The sequence below is a fragment of the Rhipicephalus sanguineus genome, chromosome 1, assembly GCF_013339695.2.
Source record: "Rhipicephalus sanguineus isolate Rsan-2018 chromosome 1, BIME_Rsan_1.4, whole genome shotgun sequence".
NCBI classification, from domain to species: domain Eukaryota; kingdom Metazoa; phylum Arthropoda; class Arachnida; order Ixodida; family Ixodidae; genus Rhipicephalus; species Rhipicephalus sanguineus.
In genome coordinates, this window is record NC_051176.1 from 286,190,206 (window position 1) to 286,212,821 (window position 22,616).

General features: G+C 45.2%; 1 protein-coding gene across 2 annotated transcripts in view; it reads left to right on the forward strand.

The window, feature by feature from the left end:
• LOC119379195 (glycerol-3-phosphate acyltransferase 1, mitochondrial) overlaps window positions 1-22,616 on the forward strand; it is a 106,035-nt gene that overhangs the window by 38,249 nt on the left and 45,170 nt on the right. The window contains exon 1 of one of the 2 annotated variants that reach the window (XM_037648410.2): window positions 21,314-21,549. The exons of the other annotated variant lie outside the window; for it this stretch is intronic. Within the exon in view, the coding sequence (XP_037504338.1) occupies window positions 21,503-21,549 (47 nt within the window). The 5' untranslated portion in view covers window positions 21,314-21,502. Of the gene's footprint in view, window positions 1-21,313; window positions 21,550-22,616 lie in introns of those variants that run through there. 2 annotated transcript variants of the gene reach the window in all.

A 22,616-nucleotide genomic window follows, 5' to 3' on the forward strand; every position in this document is an offset into this window, starting at 1 on the left:
GCTAAAATGACACGCGCGAAGAGGTACATAGACATGACGAAGACAAGGACTTCGCGCGTTATCAAAAGCTCAGATTAGAAGAAGAGCATAAGGCGTGCCTTCCCCACTCTCTCTAAGGTGTCCATCTTTCCGTGCGTGGCCTCCTATCAGATATGCGTTTTTTGAGCTGTCATTCAATGCATTTCCTTAATATAAGTACTTCACTAGACTTCTGAATATGCATGGCGCTAAACCTAAAAAGGAAAAAAAAAAACAAGAAAGTCGGAGTCATTGCGGCGTCACATGTTCCCCAATAATAATAAACGACACCAATCTTGCGTAAGACTCCTTTTTTTAACCCACTGTGCCAGTCCCTGTCGGGGGCATTTGCCCCCCATATATACATGCATGCCGTTCGTGACCCTCCTGCAAGCTGGTCTTCGCTACAGTGACACAAACAGTTATGACCGATGGATACATGACAACACATTCCACAAGACACTTCTTCACTTCATACACAACACCGGCCTAACGGCGCACATTTAACACAAATATACAAAACAAATATTATGCCTTAAGGGCAAGTCTATGTCGCAAAAAAAAAAAAAAAAAGTACCGTGAGTAACGTGTTATCATTTCTATCAACAGTAATTACACGCATGTGCAATTACTCTTGATTGAAATGATAACTCACAAAGTGTCCAGATTTTCCTTACGACTGTAGATGATGTTTGATAAGTGGCCTACTACAGAAGAATCGCTATTTTGGACGAGTTGGTACGGGTTGAACATCTTGAAGGGGTAGCGCAGAAAACGCGGACACAAGGATGGAAGAAACGCAGAACAGCACTGTCCTGTGTACCTTCCTGCCTTGTGTCCTCGTTTGTTGCGCTAGCCCTTCAAGAGGTTCTTCGCATACTAACTGTCGGTGCTGATTATTATTTTTTTGCTATTCTTAATATTATCGATTGCTAGAATTTAAAGGACACGACAAACTTGCGAAGTAAAGTGACGTCTAGAGAGCTTAGAATAACAGAGAGCTGAGCTAGTTGGTAAGTATTCATTCTAAAAAGACAGGGCGTGCAAACATGGACACAAGAAAGAAGTCAGGACACCACAAACGCCGGCGTTTGTGGTGTCCTGACTTCTTTCTTGTGTCCATGTTTGCACGCCCTGTCTTTTTAGAACGTCTAGAGAGGTTAGCAATGCGCCGATTGCTATAGGTTAGTGAGGTTAAACTAAGACCATCGTTCCCATCGTATGATGGCTGAGCAGCTGTACTGCTTGTGCGTGTATTCAGCGCCAGAAGTTTTTGGGATCTTTCTCTAATGCACCACAAGCTGGTCAAGCCGTATTCGTTGTCATTGATCCATGTCACGCTCGGTTAGTGTAATGAATTGGGGTTGCATTGTCGTGTAACTCCCTCATAGCATCCTGCATATGATTCGCATTGTGCGTCGCCGTGAAACCACGTACCACAAGAAAGCGCTGAAATGGCGAGTAGCGTGTCGTTTATATAGAGCTGAGAGAGAGAGAGAGAGAGAGAGAGAGAGAGAGAGAGGCTGCGGGTTTCCCGCCTTATCGCCAGTCGAGCGACAGCTACAGATAATGCATGCGCAGCGGTTCCATGTCTACTACGAGAAGCCAGAATTGCTCGTAAATACGCGGTCACGTGTCGCAAGATAACAGTAGATAAATGTGCTTATGTGAAAGTCAGAGTAGAGCGGATCGCTTCGGTGTTAGAATTGTGTTGCAACCACGGTGGTTGCAACCCTTGCGGGGTACAGCAATGCCATTGCATTTTGAGATAGCGCGTTCAACCTGTTTAATGTGCTGTTGTCTACTCTCTCTAGCGCATGCTCGTTTAAAAGAAACAGTTTATTTGTTCATAATTCAATACGGCAAATTTATCTAATAACGAGTCCCAGCGAACGGAAACGCAGCAGTAATTGGCGCTTTAAAGGGACACTGAATTGAAACAATCAATCTGTTTATATTGATAAATTTTACTCTGAAAGCTCTGAAGTTGTTAATTTCGCTATCATAGCTTTAATAAGGGAGAAAATCAAGGTGAAGGTTTCGTCTTTAAATTTTGCGCTGAAATTTCTTGTTTTGGGGACATTGGCTCAACGAAATTTCCTGAAACTTGGTATGCTAATTCTCTTGCCCCCTCAGAGGACAATGTACTTCATTTTTACCGATTAGGAACTACGTATGCCCTAGTAGAAGCTGTCAAAATATATGATGTCATAGAGAATGGTGCAGTAATTTCAGGGTGGCGTGGCCACCCGCGTTTTCTTTTTGCGCGTTTTCACGCTTACAACGCGTCTTCTCGCGGCAAGCGTGGTGATTTTGGCATTGTGGAAGAGTAATCTTTTAATACGAGAAAAATCGGTCTTCTCTTTAGTGTCCATTTGAATAAAGGCAACAGTGGTACGAAGGAAAATATGAGACGGAGCATATACACGTATTTGCACTTTATAGGGAAATTCAAGGATGCAGTAGTGCATCATAATGCTTTTGCTTACCTAAGCAAAAAAAAAAAAAAAAAGACTGCATGCATGAGGACAGGGGAACAAGTTGATAATTTCGCTTTTAGTCGATGGTCGCTGTCGGTGGCCGCAACACCAAGCAAAACAAATAAATTGCAGAAATGTGGAGACCTGAATACGTTCAGTATCCACTGGGAGAACATTAAAACAGTGCACAGTATGGCCACGTTATTTTTTTTCCTTCTTTTACTCATTTGTATTTGTGTTGTGTACCACGCAGCATGTATGTTGCAACAAAAAATTGGATCGGTCGTTTTGGATTGCCCTATACAACGTGTAGTGAGACGCACTTGGCCCTAAAGGAATATTAAAAAGGTTGTTGTTTGTTTGTTTATTAATACTGTTAACCCTAGAAGGGTCATTACAGGAATGGATCAACAATCAGATCCATTTTTTTTTGCATAATTGATCTTAGTTAACCAAGTAAGCGCAATATAAAAAAGTAAACTAACGTGCGCCATATGACGGTAAACCATATGTCGTTGGTTTCATTCAGTTGCAGTTAACCAATTAAAAAAAAAGAGATCCTTGCTTCTGTTATACGTGAAGGACCCGGTATATATTACGCAGCAGAGAACATCGTAAGGCGGATGTCAGTGATAAGCTATCAATGTCACTTTCGCCGTCCCTGCCGCGTGTGCACTGCAGGCTTGGTCCTGTGTTTTATACATATCTTCATACCGCGGGGCATCTAAGTGTGAAACCTTCCTCACGAGAGCAGTCACGTCCCTTCGCAGATGCTCGATGCGAGAGATTTGAATTTTAATCTTATCGCAGCGTGGTCGTTGCTATCGCTGTTGTGGAGCAACGTTTGCGGCCGCACGCTCGTGTTCTCGAGGGAGTTAGCAGACACTTGACAGTAGCGCTTGATTTTCCTTCATTTTCTTTTAAGTGCAAATAGGATTTTTTGGCTAGCAAGACAGGTTTCAGTTGGGCTATTCACCTTCCGGTGTTACGTCACCCACATGCACACACGCGTTCGCGTGCATCTGTACGCCGAATAAACAAATAGAAATTTTAGCTCTGTTCCGACGTCGGGGTTTGAACCCTGGGTTCCTAGTACCGAGGCCATGTGCTTCAACCGCTAGCCCACAGGCGCACGCCTTTGCGGACGTACTAGGGCGCTTTTAAGAATTGTCATGTGTCGATGCAAGCGCGTTCAGACGATTGGCGCGTTTTCCGCAACGCTTTTCTGCAGCGGTGTTTACATCAGTGTGAACGCTGGTGTGAAGTGGTGTAAGCGTATCGATTGTGCAAACGCTACAGCAGCGCATACCTAGCCTGGACATACGCAGAGTTAAGAACGTTTCTTCTACGTGCGGCAGTGCGAGATACAGCGGCCGTTGTGCTCATCCGGAAGGTGTGGTTGTAATATACGTTTTGCGATATGTCGAAAAAATAACCACGACTGCATAGAACTAAAATTGTTCGCCGCACTGCGCAGCGTGCGAACCGATGTGTGAGCGAGAAATAGTGTGTGATGACTGCCTTTAATCGTTTGTCGAACGATGGTAATGCTAAAGCTTTGGTCATATTTGAAGAGCATGTCAGGAAATAGACACGATATTAGGAACGTAATGGTGGCTAACTGCAACTCACCCTTTGAATTCAATCTGAAAACATACAAGGACTTCCTTTTTGCGGTCAGGCATGCCTCCCAATTTGAAGTTTACCATCGCATATCTCCGTCTTATGTCAGACATTGATTAGACTTTTGCCACGCAAGAACTGATAATGGCCTTTGCTTCTGTGAACTGTTATAGTTTCCTTGGAAAGCTTGATATTAGTCGGCAGGTGTTGCGCAACATCAGTGAATTGTAAATGGAGCCATTGCGGAGCCATGTTCCTTCAGAAAGGGCTTTGAATAGTCCATAAAAGACAAGGTGAAGTTATTCACCAACTTCATGGGCGGCCTAAATGTTCTCATCGCGACACAAAGCACCCTCACGTATATGCATTACAGGGTCTTGTACGTGCGCATGCCTTTGTCGGTATCATTGCGCGTTGGTGCGAGGAGCCTTGGGTACTCGCGTGGATACGGTCCGGACCACAGCGCACCGTGCGAGCTGTTACTTTCCTTTCCACCCTTCCGAGATTCGGTCCACCTCGTTGCCTGCACGCGGAGCAAGGAGTGCGAGCGACTCAAACGGCAAGCGAAACGAGAGCTGAAGGTGCTGAAAGCCGTGGATGAGAATACTGGTAACTCGCTGACCAAATGGCTCGCGCACGTCGCTTTCAGGCAGATGCCCTGCGAACTACGGGAGTTGGTACACGACGTCGTGGTTCGACCTTGTGACTCTCGTTAGGAACTTTCGCCGCTGCTTGTACACTGAACCAAAGGTATAGTAAGCCATACTCGTAAGCTTTCGTGCTCTCTCGTGCTCTCTTCTTCTCTACTTTCGTGCATGGAGCCATAACTACCCATAAACCAGGAAGAATAAGACATGGCGCCACCTCTGTGCCGACGAACATAGGCACGAGTGACGGCGCTGTGTTACGGTTGACAGGAGAGACGGTACTTATGCCCATCTCTTCTATCAGTCTTCCATCCAATGACGCGCCGTTTTTGCTACGAGAGGTGGAATTAAACGCTTCAAGTGTTTCCTCATGTCCGGCGATCAGCATTACAACTTTTATGCATCGTTAATTCTCCTTCCGTTCAAGAACACAAAACGTTTAGAGCAGCGACAATCTGTCGTGTGGTTAAATGCGGCCCAGCACAACGTGGCAATTGCTACACGACTAGCTATATACGTATAGCCCCGCCATACTCACTGACGGTATATTGCCATTGCATGAACAGCAAGGTCGAGATAGTTGGCCACTGCGCCTTGCGCTGGGCCGAGAAAAGGGGCCAGAGCTTTGTTCAAATAGTCGTATTTCGTACAAATAAAGAAACACGATATATATGGTCGTCGGCTAACCCCTGCGACAAAACTGTATTTTCCGGCCGTTTAACGCTTGCGATGTTGATCAGATGGGCGGCTTCGCTCCTACTGTGTCACTCTTTGTACATTTTGTTCCTTCTGACGCGGTGTACATTAAATACGAACGGGACCGCTGTGTGGATTTCCCGAGCGGAGACTAAACCCTCACGTTGTTTTGCTTGGTGACCGCTTCGGGTTTGAGAATTGCTGTGACGTGCGGCTATAGCCTTTGCAGAAAACTCGCTCCTATACTCTGCCGAACGTTAGCGTTAATAATGACGAAGCCACAGAAATGAGGCACAAGAAAGACCCCGTCGGATTTCCACGAAGCGTCCGACGCACGTTGACACCGCATACCCGTTGCCTTGGCCCTTGTCCAACTACAGCGGTGGAACGAAGTGTGAAGTGGATGCAAACAGAATGCGAGGTCCTCCGTCTAATCTTGGGCTGCTTGTAGGAGGCGGAGAAAAGTTCGCGTTACGGCTCTTGCGCCCCGTATTATATTCTTGTTTTTCTTTCTTTCGTGGTGGAGCAGGAGATCGTGAGATGATCTTTTAGCGCACAGAAAAGAACGGCCATATTCATTCACGTTCTTTGAAGACGCACGATAGCTTAGCGCCGCTCACTGGCACGTATACTGTACGTTGGGTTGCAGTTGACGCCGTGAAGTAATAAAAGAGGCAGTTGAATGTCCGGACAAAAGCGGCTGCGTGGATTAGGTGCATATAGCTCGGTGGTTCACGCAGATGTTACCTACTTGGTGGTTGTTTTATATAAGTTGCACATTCCTCGCACGCCAACTTGGAGGAAATGGGGGCACGGCAAAAGTTAATGCGTGCAGGCTGCCAACTTGGGCGATGCCTTCAAATGAGTCAACCTCTCGAAAGCGCGTCAAATATAAAGCCCCCTTCCCCGCACGCAACGAAAACCCCCTATCAGGTGATCGCTTCCGTTCTGACTCCTAGCGCTCTCAGTTCGTGCCGTCGCGTGCTTGGGTTGGCGCTGCTGCGCTTATATGCTAGCCCATAATGATACGCGATCAACGCTTCAGGCGATTTTTCTTTTTTCGACCGCAGATGAAATGGTCTCGCATGTTCGCGTCGCGTTCTGCCGTGGTCACACAGTTCCAAATTTCAAGGCAGAGAAACGCATTCACTTGTATGTCTAATACCCCTGTCACACGGCAAATCTAACGTCATTTACAACGAATGACATTAGGTGAACGTAAAGGCTGTTTTAGAATAGCGTACGCAAAGCTTTGCGTTGGCTTTTCGCGCAACTGCGCATGCATCGTACGCTAACTGCTTGCGGGCTCCCGTTAAGTGACGGAAATAGCGGGCCGCTAACGCTAACTTAGCGTACGCTATTCAAAAACTGCCTAATGTCATTTGACCTGCCTGCTGTCACACGACGAAAACAAATATCATTTTAAAATGATGACCATGTTAGCCCTCGTGAACCGTGACTTTGGGAGAAATAAAAAATATATTAAAACTTGCATCGAACATGCGTGTATCCTCGAAAATAATTTTCTATCACTAAAAAGCTGCTCCAAGAATATAAACGCAGCCGTTTTACACAACTTGCCACAGCTGCACGACACAAACGAAGTCAAGCCAAGAACCAAGCGAAAACCAACATGGCCGACGATATGACCGGGCGTGGATACAGTGAAATGAAGCGTGGGAGCACGACTGACACTCCGGCTGCAGAAATGAGACGGCGGCAGCTAATTCGTGTCGTCACCACCTTGATCACAAAAACACGTGCAATCGGACGATCAACACCCGCGATCCAGGCAACAAGAGAGCGCACATGAAACATGGCCGGCGTCCAGCCAAGTCCAGCCGCTGCAGTTAAGAGTAGCTTTCGTTTAGACACTTTCGCGCGTGCTGTTACGTCATCAAACCAGTAACAAGTTAATCTAGTAAATAATAAGATGCTTACGAATTACAAAAGTTACGCATACGTAAGTCAACAGTTATCTCCCTAAAAGGTCCCTGGCGTTGAGACTACGCATTCGGTCCGAAATCGAATGCGAATGTGTTTCGGGAACTCATTCGACAGGAAATGTCACTTTCATCGAATGGCATTAGTTTCCCCGTGTGACAGCAAACAAATGGCATTACAAACGGATGACATTAGCTGTAAATGACATTAGATTTGCCGTGTGACAGGGGTATAGGTCTAACTCTTTCGTGACCGTGGGAGAACTGGGCACATTTTGTACGGTTTAGTAATTAATTTTTGTTACGAATAATATGATAGATACAGTGTAATATTATACATCATTATGAAGCGAATTGATTGTACTTTTTAATTGTATTACTTTGAAAAATTCATATTTAGGTATAATATTCAAGAATTTTTATGAAAAACTAATTTATTGAACATTGCATAGAACATTTTTAATGTTATGCCCCCAACATGAAAGAAAAAAAAAAACGAAAAACTATCTGATATATACAAAATATTTGCTACAATTTTTTTTTCTGCCCTGTGAAAACTGCATTATTCCATCAGGAATCACGTTTATATTTTTTTCCCTCTAGACATTTTTCAAAAATACAGCAATGCAATAAACATAATTGAGAAGAGGAATAAATTTGCTATTGAGGCATAGGTATTTTAGCAAATTATGCTAAATAGTAACGCAGAAAAAATCAGATACCAAAAGGTAGCACTGAACACGGCACCAAAACATCCGAAAGCATGACTTCACCGCACACAATAAAAATATTGTAAACTTCTAAGCTACAAAAAAGTCTTCACATTTCGATGTTTGATACTATCGAAATTGGTGGAACCATGTGTGAAAGCTCTAAAACGTCAAAAAATTTCTTTTTCGAAGGTTGGTGTGCCACTGGGCAAAACAGGCGTTACAAGTGACATTTGTCCAGCCGTCAAGTTTGTTGTCCTCTTAGCAATTTTGTATTTTCTCCGCTTCGTCAATTGGTAGGTCTTGTTCCTAATGTACTTGTCTTGGGGAGGTGCAGTCGTGGAAGCTCGACGATGCCCAAATAGATCAGCAGGCAAATGAAATTCACCATCTCTGCGGCCGTGACCATTTCCCAAGAACCATCATCTTTGGCATAAGGCTGCTTCTACAGGATTTGCAACCACGCACACTCGTTTTTGTTAACACAAATCCCGTTTATTACCTCCGTTGTGAAAAATATGCCCAAAACGCCGATTTTCATTGTGACACATATCGCTTCACTGCGCAACACTACTCTGAAGTCACGGCCTGGTAGCCTTCTTGGGATAAACATGAATCTCTACTGGTTGAAGATTATGTCACCAAATTTTCACCATATACTGTTGAGACATTACAAATAAGAGATATAATAGTGCGAACATCCTCACGACATTTCGGTCGGAGTAAAAAATTGATGTGCCAGAAAGCGTAACGTACTGATCAATACCTGACTACGATCCGGGCTCGTTCTACGGGTTTTTCTCATCCGAACTATATTTCCATGATTTGACATCATCCTCGGAGTCGCTTCTGCTAGAAACAGCAGAAAAACCGCTTGAGGACGCAGCAGAATCGTACAAGGAACAAAATTTCTGAGAGGGTCTCGCTACCGTTTTTTTTTTTTGGCATTTTCGCGAACAAACTAAGCGAACCGCTATCTTTGAGTCGCTGTTAAAAATCGATGCCGCTTGAGAAAAAAAAAAAAAGACTAACTATGCGGGAAACGATTAGTGCTTACAGAATGTGCTGGATGGTGCAGCTAGTTGATCGGAGCGCCCGTACTTTTAAACTCTCGTTCGGCGCGTTCGGGTCACCTGTGAGCCACGTTCTATAGGCGCGTTCACGAAAGAGTCAAAACGACTTTGTTTTTCTTCTGGGGATGCGACTCAATTGCGTGATGCCTCGACGCGTTCGCCCACTGTCGCACTGTATATTAAGTGCATATTTTATTCGGGTTTCATTTTTAGCTGGTCAATTGCGTAGTCGGGTCCACTGCGGGATCGAACACGACAGAGGGCACGTTCTCCATGAATACCCGTCATGCAGCAGAATAACACGCGTTATTCCTCCGGCGATGTACCGTCACCAGACCAACGGCGACCTACTGTCATGAGACCATTCTCAAGAAGACAGCAGTTTAGGTTTTCTGTTGAAAATTGTTGGTTTGTTAATCAAATTCAAATACGGAAGTCAGTAATTGAGAAAACGCGTTCTTGGTGTTTATTCTTGGCTGTTTATATGAGAGGCTGTATAGGACGTTTAGCGCAGTTAATCCGTTGCCGCCATCCCTGCGAGGTACAGATACAAAACTGTATACATTTTAGTACAGAAAATGGTCCACTGTAGGGGGACCTCATTATAATGTAAAAAAAAACACACCACTACTAAACAGAACAAAAAACGGCAAAATATTCACAGTACAAAGTAAATAATGACAAACGTGGGCGATTTTTATGTAAACCATATTTATGTAAACCATAATACAATGGAAAACATTAAACGATATGGATAAGGAACTGCAGCAGAATACAAAGCAAACAATGATCAGAACGACTGAGATGAAGTAGGGTCTGAAGGACGTTCAGTAAGCGGGGCTGTCGGTTAAACATGAAGTTTCGTTTAATGACAATACAGAAAAAGCACACTTAATGTTGTACGGCGAAAAATTCCAAACTTTGATTAAAAGAAAGGCTAGTCTTTGAGAACCATAGTTCGGACCTTGGAAAGTAAAAAAAATATATATATTTAAAGAAAAGCGCGTTATCTTTGAATTACTAAGGTCTTGGATGAGAACAAATTTCAGAAGGCTGTGGTCTTTAACCGCTCGATAAGCAAATGTGCACGCATTAAATTTGATTAGATTGCCAATATTTAGTATGCTTAGTTCATGGTACAGATCAGTAACATGAGAACGTCGGTTGCTCCAGCTAAGAATGCGAATGGCTTGATTTTGTACATGATGGAGGGAAGAAAGATGGCGATAATATGTTTGAGCCCATGAAACAATGCAGTAGTAAAGATGACTGTCAATGAATGCATAATATAAGAGGATCAAAGTAGTCAAGTCAAAATAACACCTAGCTTTTAGTAATGCCCTAATACCGTGAGACGCTTTCCGCTGCAGTTCTTCAATATGCAAGTTGAATTTTAACCGGGAGTCGAGCTCAATTCCCAGGGAGGAAGAATGATGTGAGGGAGGAATGGGGATGTGTGCTTGTAAAAAGCGGCATAACTTGGGCGTTATTTATTGACCTGGAATTAAAAATTAAGAACATAGTTTTGAAGGGATTTATCAAAAGCTTATTTTTAGCACACCATGCACTAACGTTAACAAGTTCATCATTAAGGGTTCTTATAAGGTTGCTTAGGTAATTACTCGAGCATTGGGGAGTCGTGTTGTCAGCATATAAAATGCATTCAGTGGACGTGGCTAGACACTGCGGAAGATCGTTAATGTATAGTAGAAGTAAAAGCGGGCCCAAAATTGAGCCTTGTGGAACACCGGTGTTTATTTTTTTATTAATTGCTCTCGACCAGATAAGTAACTATGAAAAAGATTGAGAAAATTGCCACCCGTGCAAGTTTAGAAAAGATAATGCCGGTGCCGATTTCATGTGCTTGCCATTCCAAATACTCGCAGATGGTGCCTCAAAGGGGCTGTAATGGAAACATTTAAGATAACTATAAAGTGGCGACTCGCTGCTAAAAGCGTCAGTTAAACGCGCTGTCAACAGCAGCTGTTCGTAGCGTGGGCCACATGTTCGTGTCTCCTCCATCGTGTGCCGCGAACTTACTTTTAAATTAAAGCTCAGCAAGAAACAGGAAAGCTGATGCATGGTACAATGCCCATTTCCGCCGTTTCAATTCGTTTACTCGAAGCGGCCTGCGATTCTCGCATGACAGCTCACAATGGTTTTGAAGCAATTGCATAACGACCTGCTTTCACATTTTGGCCAAAGCTTCTAACGGTGTGGGTGTGTGTGACTTTGGAAATCAATGTAGAGTTTGTGTGAGCATTATTTGTTATTGCACCGCGGAATTAATCGCAGGCAAGGATAAAATTTGCCATTCTTTCTTTAACTGAAAAAAAAGAAATCGCCTGTAGGAGCCGAAGTGGACGGCGACTGTACGAGCATATGTACTAAAGGCACGTTCAAGATAAACGCTAAATCAGTTAAACTGATAAAGTATTCTTTGGGAGCTATGTTTTCCCTTGGTTTTGCGACAAAAGGTTTTAACTTAAATGGGCAACATTTGTACCAAAATCTCGCTTTTTTATTTCGCATCGTAACCCATTTTGACGAAGTTTCAAGGCACATTTTCGTGTTTGGGCCGTTGTAGCTGAGTAAACGTTTCTGTAAGCTGCTCCGTTATCTTATAGTTCTTGTAGAGTGCAGTTTGGTCCATTTCGGCGCGAAATGCGACAACGTTGGTGTTCTTAATTTGGTTCACGTTAATTGAGAAGGCCATGTGGTGCTGCTCACAATAAAACAATTGTTAACCTAATTAATTCACTTACTTTACGGATTCAACTCAAGTTAATTTTGTCTTTTCTATTCACGGGATGCGAAAGCGACACTAAAGGTGTGGTGGGGGATGTGGGCCAAATCGAACTAAAACAGCCGCAGCGAGGTCCTTGGGAAAGTTCCAGTTCTCTGACGCACGTATACTTACGCCACGTGTTAGAAGTGTTAGTAAAGACCTTAATGTATAACCCTCTAATGGCACTCTCTTCGACGTGGGTTTTTCACTTAAGCGCCGCAGGTTTGGCTGTTGCGAAACGCTGTCGTGACCCGTTCAATGCACTCGAGGACGCGCTTCGATGTGGGCGACGATTTAAAAAAAAAAAAAGCAAAAAAAAAAGCGAGACAACTTCCGCGCGGGTTTTGCACATTGATAATGGCATTGAGGTAACGATCTCGAAATTACCGGTACGATAAGAGCCACACAAACTGCGTGACGTCACGATTGATCGCCATCGACCTTGCGCGCGTAAAGAGAAAAAGCCGAGTGGTATAGCCGTCGCTCAAAGCGATGCGGATGTTTTTACAGAGCTGTCTAGCAACTGCGCAGAAACTTCGCTTTGAGACGTTGAAGCCTGCACGTTCTTGTTACGTGTCTCTCTGTTATGGGGGAAGCGCGCTCGTATCAAAGTGATTAAGGACGAGGAGAGGAAATCGAGCCTGCTTGAAAAAAGAAAAGAAAAAAAAAAACGAGAGCGCGCAACACGCCTGTGATAGTAACACGCCGCCCTTCTGAGTTTTCGAGTATCACTGCTATTTCTGGACGCATAGGCCGAGGCTGGTGAGCTAATCTTTCCCTCCCCTGTCTGGCGTGATTACAATGTTCCGTTTCCTCCGGCGCGCTCGGTGGCCGCGCTGGTTGTAGGAAAGAGCGGCGCTTGTTGCGTTGCCTTGCGGCGATAACCTCGCTTCGCGGCGGGTGACAAGAACAGGCTCTACTTTGTTACGGGACGAAAGCAACAAAACAACTGAATGGAAACGTCCCTGGACCGGGCTTGCGGCAGGCGCCTTTGTTCTTGCTATTTCTTCTTCATTCCTGGAAAGAGTGCTGAACCGGAAACCTCGGTGTTATCTGGTGCCCTTTTTTTGGTGGTGTTGGCTTTATTTTCTGATCGCGTCCGGTTTCGATTTCAAGCTCTGCATTCTCACTACGGTGAGAGGCGGTGAAATAGTGGTAGCTAATCTCGTTGCTGCGTTTTGATTACCCGAATGCTTTGTTACACCACAAACGTCGCAGTTCAGGTAGCCAAAGTTCGAGGGAGATAATAGACGTCTACTATCCGGAAACGTTATTTATTTATTTATTTATTTATTTATTTATTTTATTTTATTTATTTATTTATTTATTTTAAAGGTTCACAGTATCGACTTCATTGGTGGTATGAGCTTAAGAATTGGTTACATTTAGTGATGGAGTTATGTTCTAGCTGGTACAAGTTCCTCTAATAAAGGACAATGAATTGGGAGTCCGGAATCCGAGACAAAAACGAAATTTCGTCGCAGCTAATTTGTCTGTATTGGTATTGAAAAGTGGATACTTCTCTACAACCTCGCTTCTCGTATATTTTTGTGGCATTAAAAGCAGCCATGAAATTTAAGTTTGTTCGGTGTGCTTAAGTGCCTTTGAAGTTCTTGCTGCCCGGCTGCTTATGTTGCGAATACTCAGCAGCTTCATTACCTTTATGAGTAACTTGGCAGCTATGGTCGGTTTCCACGCATGTTTTGCGCACTTTACAGGGGACCTTTTAAGGCCACTATACAGTCATGTATATTTAAGGTATGTCATCTTTAGTGTATAAACTCCAAGTTTTAGTAACTATTCTAGTGTAAAGTTTAACCCTGGAAATTGTTTCCGCATGGGCATATTAGAGTAAGCTAAAAATATCCGCTTTTCCAAACAAGTATTAGCCGTTAAAGGCTTTAGTAAACCAGTTTACTAAAGAAGCATTAGCCGCTGAAGCTCATTTTTTGTTTGTTTTGACAGTTTACGGAGACGATAACAGATAAACTGTTTTTTTTTTTTTTTTTTTTGGTATTGGTGTGCTTGTGGTGCTTGCTGTTTATTGGAACACGTGGTTCTCAGTAAAGTCGAAGTAGAGCTACTTTTTTAGTAGTCTTTTTTTTTTTACTGTAGTAAATTTAAGTAGAGTAATGAGCGCTCACTCTTTTGCGTGCTACCTAGTGAATGATATTTTTCTAAATAACGTTGCACGGCCGGGAAGTTCACTATTGTCCTGTATAAGAAAAATATTCTTTTAGATCTTTCAGTCTACCGAGAACAGTGTCTGTTTCTTGAAGAACTTGAACTTCCCCGTGCCACGTGAGTTTCACCTGCTGCGCTCTTGAAACTGTCTGTATTGGAAGGTCGAGCTTTTCGCAGTCGGTTCTTGGAGTAATTCGCCATATTTTATCAGTCGCAGTGAAGTGGGCTCACGTGTAGCTTCTGCAGCCGCTGTTCTGTGGCTTGATCATGTAGCGTGGCTCTCTGGTTAATGTATCAACGGTAAGAGATTCGGGATTACTGTCATATCATGGTTTTTCTGCAGTGACGAACTGCTCGTTTGCCTGCTGCGTGGGTCTGTAGCAATCCTTATACTTTGTTTCCATCTCGGTGCTCATTTTTAGTGACTTTAGCTCTCGCCTAGTGACTCTGACTTAAAGATTTATCCGTATGCTAGCCTGGTTTTGCACTCTTGCGCCTCGTTGGTGAGGACGCTGCAAATTGGCCGCCGTTGGAGGCACATGCATGGCCACACGTTTCAGCCGAAGTTTTCCGTGCCCACTTTGCTAACGAAGGCGGCTCACGGAAGCCTACTTATCTCTCGCCGTCAAACCGGTGGTATCGCTGTACGAAACAAACAAGCCCTGACTCCAATGCCCCTTGCGACACGCGTGCTCGTGCGCTCGTCCTGGCCCTATACATACATAGGCGTTGGATGGGCGCCATCGGCACGCCGCTACAGCCTTGCGACTACTGCCCTGGCAAAGTAGTGTCGACGCAATTTTTGGCGCCGATATGGCGGTGCGATGGCTTGGACGGCTGGGATTTATCTCTGGCTCTTGGCTGCCACATCTCAGGGACAGCGGTAGAGAAAGCAGCTTGCTCTTGGGCACCAGTTAATTTCGCTTCTAGTGCTATGGCACGGAACTAGAATGGTATGTTTTTCTTAGTCGTTGCAAGAACCCCACAAGACATTTAGATGAACGTTCCTCATGCTTGTTTTCAGTTTTTTTTTTTCATGCATTACTTTGTTTTTTCATGCATTACTTTGTTTTCTAAATGTTTTTGTTGTGTAGGTGATTATTCGTTTTATACGTCCGCATCAGTATGCGTTGAATACAGTGTCTGTACGTGCGAGAATATCCCACATACATCTTCATGAAATCGGAGCAGACATTTACTGCACACAGTAGCGTCGGAAATAAAAAAAGTATTCATGATTAACAATTTCGTCAAGACGTTTTTGTCGATACACTGTAGCATCGTGATTCCACTCTATATCAAATAAGGTGGAATATGAGCTATTCTTCGACGCTTATTGCAAAAAAGAATAATAAACGTCGAAAAGTGCGCTGAGAAGACTGTATTTTGCCGTCTTGAGCCAAATAAAGTCTATTAATACGGGTAGCAAAAACGAGATAAGTACTTTTCAAAAGGAACGAATCTAGCCGTGTCATTTGTTTGCTAGGACAAAGGTGTTCTGTTGAGGTGCAGCGCCTCTCAAATGAGTACTGACGTGTAAGTACTTTCGTAGTTGTACCAACTACAGCGCACGCTTCCCGCACGTAGAAAAAGGATCGCGCTTATCAGGTATGGCTAAACTCACTAATGTCGGGTCATGCGGGACACTTACTTCCCCGTAATCTCACCTAGGCGCAAGAAGTGTGTCTTTCCTTGGGGATCGACAGAAGGCGACCAAGGAACGTGCTCGGCACCATTGGTGACATCAGATGCCATAGACGTCTGTTTTGGACGTGCCCTCAGGCTAAATGAACTGAAGCCAGACCTTTACCAGATTTTATGAGAACGTCTCGAAGTGACGAACTTTTCCGTGACGCCATGACATAGAGCATAATTGGCGTAACTTTTTTGTGACGATAAGACGTCACGCTTTTCTTCTGACTGCGCTAGCGTGCGGCAGCCGAACCTATCGCAGGAGGGCAGATGTGTTGCTGTTGGTGTGATGTGATGGTGTTGCTGTTGGCTGCTGTTAGCAAAATTTAAATATATATGCATATATACTCAAAAACCCTAACTCCGTTGTACGCTTGACCGATAGCGCTCACTCGGTGAACTGCAGTTGGATTCACTGTGAGGCTGCAGGGTAACATAGGCGATGCGCTTGATTTACGTGCTTAACTACATGTTTGCAAACACAGAAATGAGACCATAGAGCTCCCTGGCATCCTTCCAGGCGACGCGTCTACTGTCATCAATCGGCCGGAGCAGACGAACACAGCAGACAGGCAACGCGATTGCTGCAGCGTATGCGCGATTAATGAAGGCTGTATATACAAAGCTGGTAGGTTCGTACATTTGTCGCATGAGCTGAGGGAAAAAGATGTTTATAGACGTCACCGGCCTCTTAATGTTATCTAAATGCGTATGTACACCTACAGCAATGCTATAGCATTTCTGTAGGTGTACCTCCCCGTCATTTGGACCGGCGTATCGGGTATTAACATCTACAGGACCGGATGCGGTTTAGGTTTATGGGGTTTAACGTCCCAAAGTAACTCAGCCTATGAGAGACGCCGTAGTGCAGGGCTTCAGGCAATTTTGATCTCCTGAGGTTCTTTAACGTGCACTGAAATCACATAATACACGGGCGTCTATCTAGCATATCGACCGCTGTGGCCGTGATCGAAGTCGTGACCTCCGGTTCAGCAGCCAAGCAACGTAACCACTCTACCGCCGTGGCGGTTGCCGGATGCGGATTACCACCGTGAGTGACACACACATGCACACGCACGCACGCACGCACGCACGCACGCACGCACGCACACACACACACACACACACACACACACACACACACACACACACACACACACACACACACACACACACACACACACACACACGTGCGTGCGTGCGCCTGATAAAAATAACGATTTTAAAATTGTTTCGATGGCCGTATTCTAACTCTCACAATACGGACATTTGGGCTACTTCGTATTTTAACCTTTTAATCAAATCGGGCCTCTAGTACCGAAGCCCCATGGTCGGCACGCTTTCCACAACTCCGACGTGGATTTCCTTCGTGCAAGCCAGTGCGTTGAAACGCTCGGCTGCAATCGAATGGAGGAGTAGATGGGTACCTCAAGAAACATGCCGCCGACGACAGTGCTGCACGCATTGATTGCGCCGGACATCGACGAATGGTTTCTGGTGTAATTTTACCCCTAGGCTTTCCTGCATGACTGCAAGCCACCAAATTCCGTAATCGTCATTACCATGTACACTTTGTATGTGCTGCGGGATATCCACCGCGCATCATCGTCAGCCTATATTGATGTCTACTGCAGTACAAAGACCTCTGCCAGGGATGTGTAATTATCCCTGCTAATGCCGGGCTATGCCGGTAAGCTTTCTAATTTCATCATACCACGTAATTATCTGCTGTCCTTGACTGCACTGCACTTCCTTTCACACATTCTGTAACTACAACCGTTGGCTGATGGCTTGCAGAGTCAGCGTTACCGTTCTTGAACGAAGAAAACTTAGAGGCCTTTGTACGACTTTCATTTATTCTTCATATGCTTTGCGGCAAATCCCCTGGACACCGTTGACAGCCCTCTTGTCGAAATTTGTCAGTCAACAGTGATCGGATAGACTTCTGTTGGGACGTTCGCCTGATCCTCGCCATCAGGTCGATATTCTCAAAGCTCTCCGCGAATTTGTGCACGAGGGCGAACTGGACAAGAGACTGTGAAGAGTATTTGGACATTGTTTTTCTTCCACCGCCACGTTCATCCTTACAATCGACATCTCCTCTGACCTTACACCCCTTCTCCTTCCCTACGCTGAGTAGCAGCTTGGAACATTGATTCAGGCCGGCCACTCAGCATTTCAGCCGTAATAATAGTAATCAAATAAAACATCCATGTTTCTGTCACATATGTTGGAATTGTTCTTATGATCGGAGTTCCCTGTGACTAATCGGCCTAGATAGACGTACTATTGCACATATTGTAGAGGTTGGCTGTACTTGATAAGTTCTCGTTCTTCTGCCAGCCTTTTGAATATTTTGCTTTCCGCATGCTAACCTTCAGCCCTGCACTTGCACTTAGTCGGCTGGGACTTCTAATCATTAGAGGCCGGATTTTTAGGCACTAAAAAAAAGCTCGTTTTAGGCGCCAAAAATAGGCAGGCAAAACAATGTTTTAGGCTTCCAAAATTGTAAATATATAGGCACAATAAATTTTCACATAAGTGCAAGTAATTTCAAATGAAGACGTGCACGACCTTTATCTACGACAGGAAAACAAAAATGTTATTGCTTAAGATGACACAAAGGCGCCAACAGTTGAACATAGCCGTACAATTGTCCCGTACGGTGCGCCCGTGTTCTGCACGATGAGTCAAGCGTCCAATGTCGATTCAACACACTCCTCAGTATCATTCCGGCATGACTGAGAAGTGCAGAGCAGGAGCAGACAGCCAGATTGCTAAAAGACCAGAAGGGAGGGATTCCTCCCACTGGCCGGGTCAAATTGCGTAATGCCAATTTCTCCCCTGGCAGTGAACCACTGGCGTAGCCAGGTGGGTGGGGGGGTGTTCAACCTCCCCTCCCCCTAAACTTTTCAGTTTTGCGTGTGTGTATACACGCACATACAAACGCATGCACGAACATATATAAAGTATGGTTGTCCACCCCCCCTCCCCCCCTAAAAAAAATTTCTGGCTACGCTGCCGCGGTGAAACACCTTTAAAAGTAAATTACAAACAAAAGAAAAGCTGCGCGCGCATCACATTTTTCTTTCTTTTTTTGCTCTTTACTCCCCTTTCCGCTGACGGCTCTTCGCATTCGCCAACCGATGGGGCCATGTCGGCGCGGCGGCGGATGCTCGCCGGCGTGTCCCGCTTTACTGCTGCTAGCTGTTGGTTGGTTGAACTAGAGGACTAGGTTGAACCCCATAGTTCCTAACAGTCAATCTTACGCGATAACATGAATAACGGTCTCAAGCAGCACCCGGGATAAAAAAATCGAGGCTAGATAGCGTTCATATAAGCGCAAATTTGAAAAATAGGCATTTATAGGCATTTGTAAGCATTTAGGCACGAACGCCAAAAATAGGCATTTATAGGCACTATAAAAACACTATAAAAGCCCTTCTTAACCTCTCATTCATGCTCATATATCAAAATGGCGCGATAGGAGCGCAAGGAACAAAATAGGCATTTGCCTAAAATCCGGTCTCTACTAATTATCGGCTGCAAGTAGTCTGCCGTGTTGCTTAACAGGACGCTGACACCGGCAAGGAGAAGGCTGCTGATATATTTGCCATTGAGCCTCATTTCTAATTATTTACTGTATATTAAAGGGACACTAAAGAGCAAAATGATTTTTCTCATATTAGTAAAGTACTCTTTCACGATACCAAAAACACCACGCTTGCTGCGAGAAGACGCTTAGTAAGCGAGAAAACACGCGAAAACAGGATGTAAGTGGCGACGCCACCTCAAAGTTTCCGCACCATTCGCCGTGACGTCACATGTTTTGACGGCGCCTACTAGGGACTACATGGTTCCTAATCGGTAAAAATGAAGTACATTGTCCTCTAAGGGGGTCATAGACATAACATGCCAAGTTTGGGGTAATTCTGTTGAGCCAGTGGCGCCAAAATACGATAAATACACTTTGAAATCCGTGACGTCACGCAGGGAGGTTTCGGCGCGAAATTTTAAAATGAAAATTTGAGCTTGATTTTCTCCTCTATTAATAAACCTATGATGGCGAAATTAACGACGTTAGAATTCTCAGAGCACCATTTATCGATCTAAACTGATTCAGTGTTTCTCTGTAGTGTCCCTTTGAAGACCTAATTCTTAGCATGCATGCATTCAAGAGATAGTCGCTTGCCCCTCTGCGCGTTTTTTTTTTAATTTTTTTTTCTCCCAGAGAATTGAGGGGGCTGTTTAGTCCTCCCTTGTTAGATGGGCTACTCACGTGTGCTTCCTGGACTCTTTCACTGCGCAATGACCCCATAATTGATTGAATCAAATGCATTCTCTATTGAATCAAATGCATTGATCAAAACCATTTAATAAGGTTTGTTGTATTTCGCAGATTTCTCAATTACCTGATTTATGACGTGGGTGAGATCATTTGTAGAATAACCCTTCCTGAAGCGAGCCTCTTCTCAGGGTTTAACTGAAAACAGGTGTTCTCACGTTTCTATTGCAAATTCCGACGGAATCCATCTTACAAGACGCTTTCAATTAATTTTCTCTTTTTCCCACCGCGTGGCCCTTGCGTGGGTTTGCTGCGATTTTCCCTATATGCGAGTGTAGAAAACATTTTTGTTGGTAATTGATGTACCGTTTCATTTTTCTCTAAGATAAACTAAGAGCATAACCTTGGTTTTCAAATGAATAATGGTTGTAGCTACCTGCATCTGTTGTGAATGTTTCTTCATCTGTCATAATAAGAACCCCGAACAGTCACCCCTAATAGGATACTCATTGAAGAATAACAGTGTCACTTATGACATCAATAAGTCGTTTATTGCGCGATGATGTTTTGTTCAAATGAAAGATAAACCAGGCTGCTCCCCGCCGCTCCCATTCGGGGCAGTGTGTATCCATTATTGCAGAACCGCACTTTCACCCATTCTTGCCGGCATTTACTTTCGCATTGCACTTACACGCAAGATCAAACCAACGAGCATACGTCTTCGTTGAAGCGATTTGCCTCCGAGCATCGCTGAGTTGTCTCTCGTTTCGGAATATAAATTACAGCCTTCAAAACCGCGGTTTCTCTGCCGAAATCCGCTTGGAGTCGCGAGAGCTGTTAGTAACCTGTCATTGAGCGCATCCCCAAATTAGTCCTATGTGCACTGAACCGAGAGGAATGCGGGGCGTTCCGAAAGTGGGTGGAAAAAGAGAAGCACGGAGGAAGCCTCTCTCTCTCCAGCTGTACCGCCAGGGCCGCAAGTGGAGTTCGTCGTAAGCGCGTCGACGGTTTTTTCTGTCTGTTGCGGCCCGTGCTGTGCTACGCTCACTGGCCGGCCTCGTTTTCCGCGTCACATGTGTGCGCGTGGCTCCTGGCGGCTAGCCGCCGCTCCATTCGCGTGAGCGAGCCAATCGAATGCCGCGCTGGCGTGTACGCTTCCGGTCCGCTGCGTAGTGAGCTTCCGCTTTGTTTTGTAAATGTTGTGTTCGCCGGCCCGGCCATGGCGTAATCTGCAAGTCGCTATCACTGCACCGGTCGCGACGTCGTCGAGAGCATGATTGTCCCGGGTGGATTCGGTGTCTTCGGTGCCGCCTTATTCGGCCGCCGTCGCTTTCACTGCGAGGACCGTCAGTAGTGCGTCGAAATGCTGACCGCCCTGGTGCTGTTTGTGTCGGTCTACCTGGCCGTCAGGTGAGACCCGGTTCCAGAACAGCGTCTGCTCGCGTTTTGCGCTCGGTGACCGCGGTTGAGACAGCGTCATCCGTGGTTTACTGCCTGCCGTGTTTCTGTTCTGCGGCAGTCTTGCGCTGCCTAGTGGCAAACTTATTCGCTGCGACCACGCGTCAAACGGCCCGCGCCGCGCCGGCTGATCGAGGTGAGCCGGTGTGGATGAGCACGTGGGTTTGGTAATGCGCAGGCTGATGCAAGGTTGCGCGCATATTGGTCAGCGCGGGCTCGATTGAAAGGTGGTGTTGCTGCTGGCCAGCAGAACTTTAGCATCGTGTGCAGAACTCGCGAGGTCCTGACGCGGTCGCAGGGCCATACCGCGGGTGAAGTTGTGCGCGCAGCGGTGCGGCGTGTTTACGTTGCGCGTGTTGGAGATTGGGATGCGGGCAGAGGTCGCCGTGGCACTCACAGCTGCGGTGTCTGCCCTCGCGTGTTCATGCCGTCGACGTTCGTCTACTTATGCTGTAACGGTCGCGCACCGCGCTCCCGGAATCCGTTTATTTCTGATTCTGCCGTACTTGGTTTTTCTCGCTGTGCGCGTTGGAAATTGTTCGGTATGAGCCTGTCGCAACTTAGCGCTCTAGATGGGAACTGCTGAAAATAAGCAAACATTATTTTCGACATACGTAATCTTCCTGGGCCACATTACGTCACAAACACGATTAACTGCTTGGTCGAGCGCCGAGTGCATCCGAAGAGGAAAACTGCAACCGTCGATATGAATGTGCGCCGTTCGCGTTGTTTATCCTCGTAGCGCTCGCGGGCGCGCGTCGTCATCACTTGATCAAATCATCGCGACTCACTGGTTCATTATCGCAAGTCCGCAGATTTTATCCTCGCAATACGAATAGTCTGCAACTTAGCTTTAGGGGTAGACAAAAAAAGAACGCATGCTCTAATAAATTTGTTACTCTTTTTTTTTTAACCATAATGTTTACAGCAGGCCGCCCGGCTTCAGCATTTCTTTGTACACTTGGTATTATATTGCCAGCATCGTACGCCACTGGTAGTGTAATGTTCAGTGGATATTT